The 14,257-nt window shown below is 45.2% G+C and overlaps 1 protein-coding gene across 1 annotated transcript in view; it reads right to left on the reverse strand.

Moving 5' to 3' along the window:
• Window positions 1–14,257, reverse strand: part of nufip2 (nuclear FMR1 interacting protein 2) — a 40,437-nt gene that overhangs the window by 25,191 nt on the left and 989 nt on the right. Inside the window, exon 2 of the mRNA XM_072469646.1 lies at window positions 2,597–4,336. Within this exon, the coding sequence (XP_072325747.1) occupies window positions 2,597–4,336 (1,740 nt within the window). The remainder of the gene's footprint in view (window positions 1–2,596; window positions 4,337–14,257) is intronic.

Raw genomic sequence — 14,257 nt, forward strand, 5'->3', positions numbered from 1 at the left:
TAGATCTGGCTAAACCACAAGCGCATTATTGGGGATTACTAAATGGCCCACTTTTCAAAGATCATGCAGGAAGGCAAAGGTAACAAGCAGCTTCTGTTCAGCATCTTCCCCCCGCCCCCTCGCTGTAACTCAAATGTGGATCCTGCTCTAGTTTCTCAGTTCTGCTTTCTAATGAGGCCCACTGCTTGGTCCTAGACCGTATGCCCATAAAACTGCTCGATTACTCAACACCCCTTCCTGGCAGGTTACCTGCTACAAGAGTTCTCTCTCTTCTCAGGTACTATATCCCTCTCCTTCAAATTTGCTGTCAAACCTCCCCTCAAAAAAAATGAAAAACTATTGCAACTACTGCACCATCTCCAATTTCCTTTACCGCTCCAAAATTATTGAACATCTTGTCAACTCACAGAATGCATGCCCAATTTTTGCTAAATTTCTTCATTGAATCCCTCCATTTAGGTTTGTCCGTAGTGCTGAGCTGTTAGAGACAATGATACATATGAGCATGTGAGCTAGAAGCAGGCCAGTTGGCCCCTCCAGCTTGCTCTGCCATTTGATAAGATGATGGCTGATCTGATTGCAACCTTAACTCTACTTTCCTAACTACTCCCATACCCTTTGACTCTCTTGTCAATCAAGAATTTAACTCGGCCTTAAAAATAGTCAATGACTACTTTCACTACTCGCTGGGAGTGAATACCCAACACTAGAGTAACAACCCTCGAAAGAGAAAGAAAACTGTCATCTCCATCTTAAAATGAGAGATCCCTTATTTTTAAACTGTCTGGTGGGTTTCCATCTCAATATCCACCATGCCAAGTCCCCCTCTCAGTATCCACCATGCCAAGTCCCCTCAGGATCCCATGATTCAATAGGATCACCCATATCCTTCTAAAATCCAATGGATACAGATGTCGATAATATCCGGTTCTACCTCTCGAGCCCTCACCAGTTTCTAAATGGTTTAATGGATTGTCCTACAGTATGGGATGAGCAGAAATCTTCTCCAATTAAATACTGGGTAGAAGTCATGTCTTCAGTTCTTGACAAAAAGCTGTTGCCTTGACACTGTCCATATTTTGTCTGCAACATTGGTGCTACATTTGACCGAGGTGAGCTTCTACTGCACATCCTCACCACACTACCTATTCCCACCCCAATATCACACAACATTATCCTTGCCAGTTTATTTGCGGCCAAAACACTCATGCATGGCTTTGAACACCTTTAAATGAGTTCATTCCAATGCATTCCTGCCTGGCCTTCCTCCGCAGACCTGAGATCATTCAACCTCTGCTGCCTCTGTCCTAACAAACATCAACATAGCTTCTGGAGTGCTGCCAGAACAAAATAGATGGCTGGTGGCATACCACAGGCACCTTACTGTGGAAAGATTTATGCAGCTGTTTTATCAGGCAAGAGCATATTCAGCTACGAAAGTCTTTCATCCAATCCCTCTACAAATTTCTCAGATACTTACTCTAGATTCAAGTTGTAGAATTCAACTTTTGAAACCGACAAATCTATTGTCACTTCAAGAAACCCACTTCTTAAATAGGTTTAATACTATGTCTTAAGGTAGCTCAGATCTACACCAGGTCTTTGCAGTGCTGGATGTGTAACTGCTCCAATTTCAAAATGTAAATGCAAGACTTGAAATTTTGAAGGAAATCAAGGCAGAAGAGCAGGCCTGAACAAATACACTTGTATCTAGTCCTTGTGCACTAAATATACAATGTTAAAATATCTAAAGCCAATCAACTAGGAGCAAATCAGAATTTAAATATTGGAAGAGGGCAGGATAATATAGTATAGTGGTTATTTAACTGGACTAGTAATCCAGAGACACAAATTCAAATCACAACATGAAAACTGGGGAATTTATATTCAGGTAATTAAATAAATCTGGAAAATTATGGTTTCAATCTTATCAGAAATGGTTACTGTTAGCGGCAGCACAGTGGTTAGCACAGAGGTCCCAGGTTCGATCCCGGTCCTGGGTCACTGTCTGCGTGGAGTTTGCACATTCTCCCAGTGTTTGCATAGGTTCGGCCCCCACAAAGCAAATGTGTTGGGGAGGTGGATTGGCTACTCTAAATTGCACCTTAATTGGAAATAATGAATTGGGGACTCTAAATTTTTTAATTATTTTTTTTAAAAAGGAAATGATTCCAGGCTCACAGCACTGTGGAGGAAGTGCCCTCTGGAATAGCATAGTAGGACAGTTGTATTCAGGCAGACAACTACCACCAATTTCACAAAGGCAAAAATCCTTGTGCATACCATATTAGATTTAACAATTAAAATTTGACATAAAACCTAATTAATTCTAACAACCATAATTTCAATTGTGCAAAGTGTCTTTCATTCTATTTTACTACCAGGAACATTGGACTAAAATCAAACCCAATCTCATTGCAAACTTTTAGTCGCATGCCATAAAATTTAAACACATATTATAACCGCTAGATATTAAGAAAAGGGTATCTGAAGTCCATTAGAAAACAATCAGTCATCAATGCTAGGAGGTCCTTAGAAAGTAGCTGCATTGTGGCATCCAATTTTCATTTCTGTGCAAGCTCTGTTGAAATATTACCTTTAGTGTGATACATAACAGCAGATTTCAAGTCAAATGACCCAAAGCTGTCTTTTCTGTCAAAGCCTCTATGGTACCTTGGGTGTTCTTTGGCTGATGGCACCAAAGTATTGGTAGAAGAGGCGTGATGTGGTGTTTCACTCCCAAAATCCTTTGGGACAAAAACTATTGCACTTTGGCTTGTAGCAGCCATCTTTTGCAGTTCACTAACATGTGGCTCCATCGGCAAGGCCATGCCCTCAGCAGAAATACCAACAGCCACTGTGGCAGTCTTCATGACACTGCTGAGAATCTGAGGGCTAGTCCGTTTGTCTAATTCATAAGCCTTTGGAAACACAGGAATTTCAGATCCTGATGACAGCAGTTCAGCACCCTGTGAAACCAAAGTGGCAGCACATTCAGCTTGAAACCTCACCTCCAGAGGTGGGTTGTCCACAGATCTTGCAGTGGCTAGCTCAGGGCCAGCACTTGGCTCATTTATAAAAGATAATCCCCATTGGTTCTGGAAAATATCCCCCAGATTTTGTTGAGTTGACTGTGATGGTAGCTCCACTTGCGTTGTGCTAGGAAGCACAGATTGCATATTTGAAGGGTAGAAAAAGAGACCCTGCTTTCTTTGTTCCGCAGCCACTGAGTCTGTGCCATCAGGGAACATTAAGGTCTCACTCCCAGACGAGGCAGGCACTACAGTATTAGCAGCAGTAACTGTCTGGACTCCTGAAACACCAATATGCCCATCAGTCACTCCTGATGCCAAACCATTGGAAAAGCTAGATGAGGTGACAGCTTTCACAGCAGACATGGGAACCTGTGACAAACGACCTGAAGCTTGTGCCTGAGTGTCCACAGCCAGTGGCTGATTGGAGGGCGATTTGTTGAGGTTCTCTTTAACTTTACTTGCATAACTAATCTTGGGAACAATCTTTGCACTACTGTTGTCCACTGGGAAGACTGGAGGTGGTTTAAAGAGTGTCCAAGAGTCTTCCTTTGAAGTTACAGATGCTGCCTTTGATTTGGGTCGATCTTCATACTTTTTACCACCACTAGGTTTCCCATACTTTTTACCACCACTAGGTTTCCCATCAGAATTTTTTCGTTGGGTTTCACCAGTTCCCACTTTCCCACGAGCTCCGGCTGGACTAACTGCTGCAAGTTCATACCTACCACTAGGTTTAGCATTTTCGAGACGATTTGCTTTTTGCTCAGGTACCTCAAGTTTGGCATTCTCAAGATCTAATTTTGGGGCGAGTGGATTCCCCTCGTGCTGCATGATTTTGTCCTGAAACAAATTTAAGTTCTCAACACCTTTGTCGCTATTCCTCCTGCCTTTACGTTTCTTCGGTGTGGTGTAACCGCTCTCAGATCCACTACCATCATTGTCAGCTGAATTCTTGACAAAAAATCCATTTGTAATGTACCCAGAGCAGCTAGTTATAACACCATTGAGATATGTCAATGCCTCCTTTTTCTCAATTAATCTGCTATCCCTAGATTTATTTTCAAAGATTTTGTCATTCTTTTTGTCCATACTGTTCTTTTGATTATAATTCTTTGTTTTACTAATCACTCGGTTATGTGCGATAGTTTTTGCTGTGTGCCTGGGGTTGAAATTAGTGTCTAGAAATTGCTTCCTGCCATTAGTTGCGTTGGAAGAAATTAAATCTACTCCTTCGGTTTCCTGGTTTGCTGCAAATTCACGCTCGCCTTCTGATCCAGCATCACCATTTACTTCTTCAAAACCTAAAAAGAGACAAAGGTTAAATCTTAATTACATTTCCAAAATAATTAGCTTAGTTGTTGGGACTGCAAGATTCTCTATCATGTCAAGCATTCGATACAATTATATTCAAATATAGGGGCACACACGTTAACTTCTGACATTGGCATTTCTACACAGTACCCAGAAGTACACATACAAGGAGTGCTATGATTACATTAGGAACATGTAGCCATAGAACAGATTAGGTAGGGGTGTTAATAAATTCCAAGCATTCTTTTGCCCTCAAATTAACTAATGAAAGAACACCTGCACAAATGGTAAATAATGTTCCATTTTAGGTGGGCAATTTTGAATTAATCAAGGTGTGCAAACAAATGTATTCTACCCTGAACTGTCAGAACTTAATATTGTGTTGCGTAAGTTTTGGGACATATACAGTGCAGAAATTAGACCGCTAGGAATTTAATTCCTCACATCAGGTGCTAAATTCAATGTCGATCACAAGCAGATGTCAATCTTCCATATAAACAGGAAGGGAAAAACAAAATCAACAAGTGGGCCCTACTTGTAACAAATAATTGAGACGGCACCAGATTGCCTGCCAAAGGAAAATCCTGAAACAGCAAAAAGAGGGACAAAAATGTTATAATAAACTTCAACAGGATACACATTTATAGAATTTTAACTCAATACAAACACAAAATATGAAAATCCTCATCAAATAACTTGGCCCACAATATAGTCTTCTGTACTATAATCTACACAAGATTCAGCTCGAGAACTAACTGCTAGAATTGAAATACATCACGAGAAATCAAACACCAATTACAGCAATATAGGCGGCACAGTGGTTAGCACTGTCGCTTCACAGCACCAGGGACCCGGGTTCGATTCATAGCTTGGGTCACTGTCTGTGCTGAGTCTCCCAGTGTCTCCTTGATTTCCTCCGGTTCCCGCCCACAAGTCCTGAAAGACATGCTTGTTAGGTGAATCGGACATTCTGAATTCTCCCTCAGCGTACCTGAGCAGGGGCAGAGTGTGGCAACTAGGGAATTTTCACAGTAACTTCATTGAAGTGTTGTGAGCCTACTTGTAACACTAAAATATTATCAAAATTGTTAAAGATGGGCAGCATAGTGGCGCAGTGGTTAGCACTGCTGTCTCACGGCACTGAGGTCCCAGGTTCGATCCTGTCTCTGGGTCACTGTCCATGGAGTTTGTATATTCTCCCAGTGTTTGCGTGGGTTTCGCCCCCACAGCCCAAAGATATGCAGGGTAGGTGGATTGGCCATGCAAAATTGCCCCTTAATTGGAAAAAAATGAATTGGGTACTCTAAATTTATTTTTAAAACATTATTGAAGATCTACCGGTCTTGTTAAATTGGTAAAAAATCAATACTATGGAAGAACCTCAACAAAGTCATGAAACACAGCTAAATAATTGGCTTTTGACAAAGCAACTGGTGACCATGTTCTACCACACTGACTATAGGTCACTAAAACTAAGACCTAATAACAGCATGCTCAAAAATTGATTAAAAAAAAAAAAAGTTGTACAATGCTGAGCCGGCATTTATCGTCCATCCCCAAGGGCATTTAAAAGTCAACCACATTGCAGTGGGTCTGGCATTACGCTTTTAATTCCAGGGCTAAAGTTGAATTTGACCATCTGCCATGGCGGGATTCGAACTCTGGTCCCCAGAGTATGACTCTGGGAGTCTCTGGATTACTAGTCCAGTGACAATACCACTACGCCACTACCTCCCCTTGGATGGACTGATCTTAGCTATACAAAAAAAATGTTCACTCAGGATTAAAGTCGAGAAATATACACCAGTCAGGGTACGAGCAGGGGAAAGGGAGCAAAAATGCTTGCTTTATTCATCAAGATGAATCATTAAAAGATTACATTATTGGTGGAAGTTGGAAAACCATTTCTCCAAAAGTAAGAGACAGGATAATCTTGTATGCACATATCTTCCCTGGGTTGCCCGACTGCAGAGGTGCATCTCTCAAAATGTCACAAGATTTAAAATCAGGATTGCCCTGGCTCTGGTCTAGACTCCTGCTGATTAGAGGAAGCCCAAAATTGACCAGAAACTGAACTAGCCATATAAATACTGTGGTGGGCGGCACTGTGGTTAGCATTGCTGCCTCATGGCATGGAGGATCCGGGTTCGATCCCAGCCCTGGATCAATGTCAGTGTGGAATTTGCACATTCTCCTTGTGTCTGCGTTGGTCTCACCCTCACAAACAAGATGTGCAGGTTGGTGGATTGGCCACACTAAATTGCCCCTTAATTGGGGGAAAAATAAAGACTGTGGCTACAATAGGTCAGAGGCTCAGAATCCTGCATGTAATTCCTGACTCCCCAAAGCCTGTCCATCATCTACAAGGCACAAGTGTGATGGAATACTTCCCACTTGCCAGGATGAGTGCAGCTCCAACATAAGATGTTTGACATGATCCAGAGCAAAGCAGCCTGTTGATTGGTACCCCTTCACTGCCTCCACCACTGACAAACAGCAGCAGCGTGTACCATCTACATGATGCACTGCAGGAACTCAAAAGGCTCCTTAGACAGCATCTTCCAAACCCACAACACCTACCATCTAAAATGGACAAGAGTAGCAGTTACCTGGGAGCACCATCACCAGACGCTCACCTCCAAGGTATTCACCAACCCGACTTGCAAATATATCACCATTCTTTCTCCCATTACTGGGTCAAAATTCTGGAACGCCTCCCTAACAGGACTGTGGATATACTGCACCTCAGGGCTGCAGCGGTTCAAGAGGGCAGCTCAACATCTCGAGCAACTAGGGATGGGCAATAAATACTGGCCTAGCCAGCAATGCCCATATCCCACAAATGCATTAAAAAACATACGTATAGACATGGAGAACAAGATTTAAAATAAGTAGGAACCAGAATGGAGTTGCAAAGGAGATTTATTGTTTGAATATGACTGCACTGGAGAAACAGGCAAAGAGATGATGGAAGCACATTGACTAAGGAAGCTGCCTTTTATTTTTTGCCCTTTTGTTAGCTCCAACATAGTCAGCTTGGCTCAGAGATAAGTGTTGCCATTGAACTTGGAGTTCAGGCCACAGTAAACACCAACGTTGATACTTCAGTGCCGTACTAACTAGTCGTTGATCTCCTTTGTAACACCCTATATACACAGCAGAAACTAAACTTTAGAAATAATTATCAGCGAAGCAATTAGGTTCACCTGAAAATCCAAGTGCATTTAATAAACTGAAATGATTTTCTCTATCTTTTCATTAAGAGACCAAACTTAATGGTGATTTAGTTGTCAAAATAGTAGCTCATCTTCTCAGTATACAAATCTTAACAAAAAGAACATGTTATGAAAATATGATGCAGTCTAGTAATGAAGAATTTAGATCACAGGAATAGATTTTTAATGAGCTGAAATAAGCTTAAATTATGATTTGAATGGACTGGATGATGCAGGTTGTACACAATACATTCATCTATGGGACCGCAGGCTCATATAAAGTATTCTCTAATGGTGGCAATACTTATACAACAAATTTGGACAGTCTAATTGCAGTCCACAATTTAGCAGCATTGCCTAGACAATCAACATTGGCAGCTGGTGCATAGGAAAAATCAGTGGGACAGCGAAGGACATTGCTCATTTTGGGCCGAAAGGAAACTTATTCAAAACATTCCAACTTTGGACATTAAAAATTTCACATTTTTAAACCTATGACAGCCTGCCATGTACAAAGTTTAGTAGCCATTGGCAAGCTCTGATGAACCATTATTCAGTCATTAATATTTTCCCCACTGGCCATTAACAGATCCTTATTTCACGCAGCAGCTTAGGAATGTTATGGATTTATGAGTGCTACAGACTCCCCAGGGAGTGCAGCACATAACGAAAAATACCACCTTGGAAGATTGAGGCACTAATAGCAACGGTTTGGCCAAAATATGTAATTTTCATTAATTTGTCCCTACTTGAAAGAGGGTAGATGTTGTGCCCCTTTCAAACAGTTGATCAGGTACAGTGTGAAACAGTTGCTGAATAAAGCTTTCTTTCTGCCACATTAATGTGACTTCAAGGGGGAAGAAGATCGGGCAGAGTACATACAATTTCAATAACTTAATTTTAGGTATATACGTTAAAAATGTAAAAACACTTTTGGTATAAAGCAAACGTTCAACTTTTGCCTCAACAGAGAACTGTCAAATAGTTCTCCTCCATGCTGGACCAGGTCATTTGATGATCTGGAGCAGATGAGTCCATAAAAACAGAGTACTTGGATTACTTTGCACAGAAATATAAAATGTTAGGAGTGGAAACTTAAAACTGACCAAAATCTCTTGCTTTTAAGAGAAGCTTAAGCTTATTGAAGCCAGCAACTGATGCAGGGCTGCACAACTCAATTCCTGAAGATTCTCTGGTGCTATTTTCTTAAATAAGGAAAAGAAAGCATGCAAAAGCAGAACTCTACAGACAGGCAACTTGATGAAAATTGAATGGCTAGTGTAATTACAGCTAACACTTTACTCATGACTGTACCAGCCACCCCGAACAGGCGCCGGAATGTGGCGACTAGGGGCTTTTCACAGTAACTTCATTGAAGCCTACTCGCGACAATAAGCGATTTTCATTTCATGATCTTTGTTCTGAACAGCACAACTGCAACTGTGTTAAAGAGGGCATTACTGCTATGAGAACATTACAAATAAAATTTTGACTGAAAAAAAATCAAAGATAAGCAGTGCTTCATCGCGCTTCAGAATCAAGGCATTTTTAAGTTAACTATATTGGCTAATTGGCATAACAGCTGCCAAAAATATTTTTGGCCGACTTAATATACAGAGGTCAAAACCACCTTTCTAATCCAAAATTAGTCTATCAAACTGCTCCACCATGAGACTTCTAGTACCAGGAAATTAACAGAACAAAGTAGGCAGTAGAATTGCTTATGCAAAAAAACACAAGTGGATAGTTATTTTGCTAACCTAAAATGAGATATTATTTTTCTTTTTCCGAAGACTGAATAGCCTAATTGAGCCATAATGGGCAAGTACGCCAAAAAACATAATTACATTTTTTGAATGCTGTTTAAAAATCTTCCCTGCAAGATCAAATGCAATTGAGACTATTTATTCATCTAATCTTTCATCTATTAACAAATTGGACATATAGTATATGAATTTAAAACATTCTACAAATGAATCAGGAGAGCCTGAGAAAGGCAGGAATTAAAGCAACTCTTAAAGATAATTTACAAAAGGAACTCAGCAGTAGAAAATTAAACACATTAGTATAATAATCTTTATTAGTGTCACAGGTAGGCTTACATTAACACTGCAATAGAGCATAGTGCACAAGGAGGCCATTTGGCCCATCGAGTCTGCACCGACCCCTTAAGCCCTCATTTCCACCCTATCCCCATAACGCCTCACCTTTTTGTACACCAAGGGAAATTTAGTATGGCCAATCCACCCAACCTGCACATCCCCGGACCGTGGGAGGAAACTGGAGCACCCGGAGGAAACCCACGCAGACATGGGGAGAACGTGCAGACTCCGCATAGACAGTGACCCAGTGGGGAATTGAACCTGGGACCCTGGTGCGGTGAGGCCACAGTACTAGCCACTGCGCTACCATACTGTCCTAAGTTTCATGTGCGGCGCGCCCCCGGGATTCTCCATCTCGCCAGCCAACCAGTGGGGTTTCCCATTGTGGGCAGCCCCACGTCGTTGGGAAATCCCCGGGCTGCCGGCGCAATGGAGAACCCTGACACCAGCCCATGGTGTCTCAAAGGAAATTAAATTACTTTGAATTACACAGTCTACATCAGGAAACAATACATTCAGCCCGACTAGTGGTTTAGACTAGGCGGGGAGAAGGTGGGGCAGTGGTATTGTCACTGGACTAGTAAACCAGAAACCCAGGGTAATGCTCTGGGTTCCCGGGTTAGAATCCCTCCAATGCAGATGATGAAACTTGAATTCAAGAAAAATCCGGAACCAAAAGACTAACGATGACCATGAAACCATTGTCAATTGTCGCAACAACCTATCTGGTTCACTAATGTCCATTAGGGAAGTAAATCTGCCATGCCCACCCACGACCCCAGGCCCACAGCAATGTGGTTGACTCTCAAATGCCCCAAGGGCAACCAGGGATAGGCAACAAATGCTGGCCTAGCCGTCGATGCCCACGTCCCGTGAACGAATAAGAAAAAAATGTGAGCACCGCCCACTTGATACACCACATCTTATCAGCACTTGTTCCTTCTGCCTTTTGCACTTACCTAGTTTTCCCTTAATTGTAACTATGGGTGAGTTACAGTGAAGTTACTGTGAAAATCCCCTAGTCGCCACACTCCAGCACCTGTTCAGCTACACAGAGGGAGAATTCAGAATGTCCCATTCACCTAACAAGCACGTCTTCGGGACTTATGGGAAGAAACTGGAGCGCCCAGAGGAAACCCACACTGAGACTGGGAAAACGTACAGAGTCCACACAGACAGTGATCCGTCAGAAATCGAGCCCGGGTCCCTGGCGCTGTGAAGCAACAGTGCTAACCACTGTGCGGCCGTGCCACCCTTTGTATTTGAAGAAAATGCTATGCTTTAGTACAATTTTATTACAGAAAAGCTATTGATGCAATAAAAGTGTTACTTCAAGCAATTATTGAGTAGAATGAGCAAACTTCAAGCTGAACAAATGAGAAACCTATTTGGACCTGTTCACGGTCTTCAATGAAACTAGGAATTACATCTAATGGAAAACAGATCAAGAACCATTAGCCTGCCGTCTGTATTAAATATCTTTTAAGCTACTCAACCATTGATTAGGAGTACAGAAGATCAAAAACTGAAGCGCAAATAAATAAATGGAGGCAAGGAAGAGAGGCAGAGATACATAGGGAGAGAATTCCAGAGCTTAAGACCATGTCAACTGAAGGTCTGACCAAATGGGATGGAGCGATTACCATTAGGAATTAAATTTAGTTCTTGGGGCTGGGGCTAAAGGGATTATGGGGGGGGGGCGTAGAATCAGGGTATTGAACTTGGATGATCAGCCATAATCATATTGAATGGCAGGGCTGAAAGGCCTCCTTGCTATTTTATATGTATGTAATTCCAGATTGTCTGAGGAGTTTGGGAGGAGGATCAAGCACACAAAATAATTTTAACAAGGATGTCATTTTCAAGATCGAAGCTTAATGCCCAACCATTGTGGGTCAGCAAATGGGGGGTGATGAAGTGAACAGTACTTGGTACAAATTAAGACACGGGCAAAGTTTTGGATCACTTCCAAGTTCAAGAAGGGAGGCCAACCAGACATGCCTTGAAATTGTTATGTCAGGAGGTGGCAAAGGCATGGATGAGGGTTCTAGCAGCAGATGGGCTGAGGCGCACAGCCCATTTCTTTCAGCTGCCTGGAGTAGACATTCAAAAATTTGAAAGGAATCAGGAAGACCCTGCGAGCACAAGTGAAAACCATATACCAAATAGGGCACTCCAAGGAGAATCATACAAGATTCCGTTCATATCAGTTAGAGATCTGCAATCCTCATTAGATGACCCGTAAAGGAAATTTTAAGAAAGTACCAATATGGAAAAACCTGTAGAGTAAATGTTTTGATTCCCGGCAAGTCTTCAGTATCGCACCAACCCAGCCACCAAAACTGCTGCTGCTGGAATTCAGATGAATAATCTGCAGCACATTAAATATTAGTGTGCAATGCACACAGATTACCTTGGAACGGAAATTTGAGAATGGCATGGATTAATATTTCTGGGCACTCGCCTTCTCAGATATTTTTGAAAGTATGCCGATAATTATATTATACTGCTCACAAACTTGAACGCAGCATTGTTGCAATAATGAACTGCATTTTTAAATGTGCAAAATTGAACCGTGACCGATATACGATTAGACTAAATACCAGGAGTTAAATCCGGCGAAGAAATATTTTTTTAAAAAAAGAAATTTGAAATCAATCCCGAAACAATGGAAGTCAAACAAGTCATATCAGGTTATTTCGCGAGTACTTACGCATTTTTGCCATCCTTCACCTAAATGCTTAGGATCTCAAAAACAAAACGCTGCGCGGTTCCACCAGCGTTCTTTGACTATATTTTTAAGATCATCCAGAATAATTCTGTCCAGTGTGTTTATTGGCCACGACTCACGAGTTTCGAGATAGGAGAGGGAGGGGGAAAAAAAAAAGTGTTCGGCACTGGCCAGTGTAAGCAGACCCTCCCCACCCTCATTTAGACTTTCCCACGTTGCAAGCGGAGTCTGTGCCGCACACTGCACCTGCCAAATAGTGAGCCCACCCCCCCACCCTAACCTCCCCGCCAAAGAAAAACCTATATACACATTTCGCTTCAAATCTTGGGGGTGGGAAGAGAGAGAGAGAGAGGGGGGGGGAAGAGAGAGAGAGAGGGGGGAAGAGAGAGAGAGGGGGGGGGGGAAGAGAGAGAGAGGGGGGGGGGGAAGAGAGAGAGAGAGAGAGGGGGGGGGAAAGAGAGAGAGAGGGGGGGGGGAAGAGAGAGGGGGGGAAGAGAGAGAGGGGGGGAAGAGAGAGAGGGAGGGGGGAAGAGAGAGAGAGAGAGGGGGGGGGGAAGAGAGAGAGAGAGGGGGGGGAAGAGAGAGAGAGAGAAGAGAGAGAGAGAGGGGGGAGAGAGGGGGGGGAGAGAGGGGGGGGAGAGAGGGGGGGGGAGAGAGAGGGGGGGGGAGAGAGGGGGGGGGGAGAGAGGGGGGGGAGGAGAGAGAGGGGGGGGGAGAGAGGGGGGGGAGAGAGGGGGGGGAGAGAGGGGGGGGGGAGAGAGAGGGGGGGGGGAGAGAGAGGGGGGGGGGAGAGAGAGGGGGGGGGGAGAGAGAGGGGGGGGGGAGAGAGAGGGGGGGGGGAGAGAGAGGGGGGGGGAGAGAGGAGAGAGAGGGGGGGGGAGAGAGAGGGGGGGGAGAGAGAAGGGGGGGGAGAGAGAGAGGGGGGGGAAGAGAGAGGGGGGGGAAGAGAGAGGGGGGGAAGAGAGAGGGGGGGGAAGAGAGAGGGGGGGGAAGAGAGAGGGGGGGGGAAGAGAGAGGGGGGGGGAAGAGAGAGGGGGGGGGAAGAGAGAGGGGGGGGAAGAGAGAGGGGGGGAAGAGAGAGGGGGGGGAAGAGAGAGGGGGGGGAAGAGAGAGGGGGGGAAGAGAGAGGGGGGGGGAAGAGAGAGGGGGGGGAAGAGAGAGGGGGGGGAGAGAGAGAGGGGGGGAGAGAGAGAGGGGGGGGAGAGAGAGAGGGGGGAGAGAGAGGGGGGAGAGAGAGAGGGGGGAGAGAGAGAGGGGGGGAGAGAGAGAGGGGGGGAGAGAGAGAGGGGGGGGAGAGAGAGAGGGGGGGGAGAGAGAGAGGGGGGGAGAGAGAGAGGGGGGGAGAGAGAGAGGGGGGAGAGAGAGAGAGGGGGGGGAGAGAGAGTGGGGGGGAGAGGGGGGAGAGAGGAGGGGGGGAGAGAGAGGGGGGGGGAGAGAGGGGGGGGGGGAGAGAGAGGGGGGGGGGGAGAGAGGGGGGGGGGGGAGAGTGGGGGGGGAGAGAGGGGGGGGGGGGAGAGAGTGGGGGGGGGGAGAGAGGGGGGGGGTGAGGAGGGGGGGGGGAGAGAGGGGGGGGGGAGTGGGGGGGGGGGGAGAGAGGGGGGGGGGGGTGAGAGAGGGGGGGGGGGAGAGAGGGGGGGGGGAGAGAGGGGGGGGGGGGTGAGGGGGGGGTGGGGGGGGGGAGAGTGTGGGGGGGGGAGAGAGGGGGGGGGGGTTGAGGGGGGGGGGTGGGGGGGGGGTGAGTGGGGGGGGGGGGTGGGAGTGGGGGGGGGGGGAGAGGAGTGGGGGGGGGGGTGAGAGAGGGGGGGGGGGGGGGGGAGAGGGGGGGGGGGGAGAGGGAGAGGGGGTGAGGGAGAGGGGGGTGGG

The sequence above is a fragment of the Scyliorhinus torazame genome, chromosome 12, assembly GCF_047496885.1.
Source record: "Scyliorhinus torazame isolate Kashiwa2021f chromosome 12, sScyTor2.1, whole genome shotgun sequence".
NCBI classification, from domain to species: Eukaryota; Metazoa; Chordata; class Chondrichthyes; order Carcharhiniformes; family Scyliorhinidae; genus Scyliorhinus; species Scyliorhinus torazame.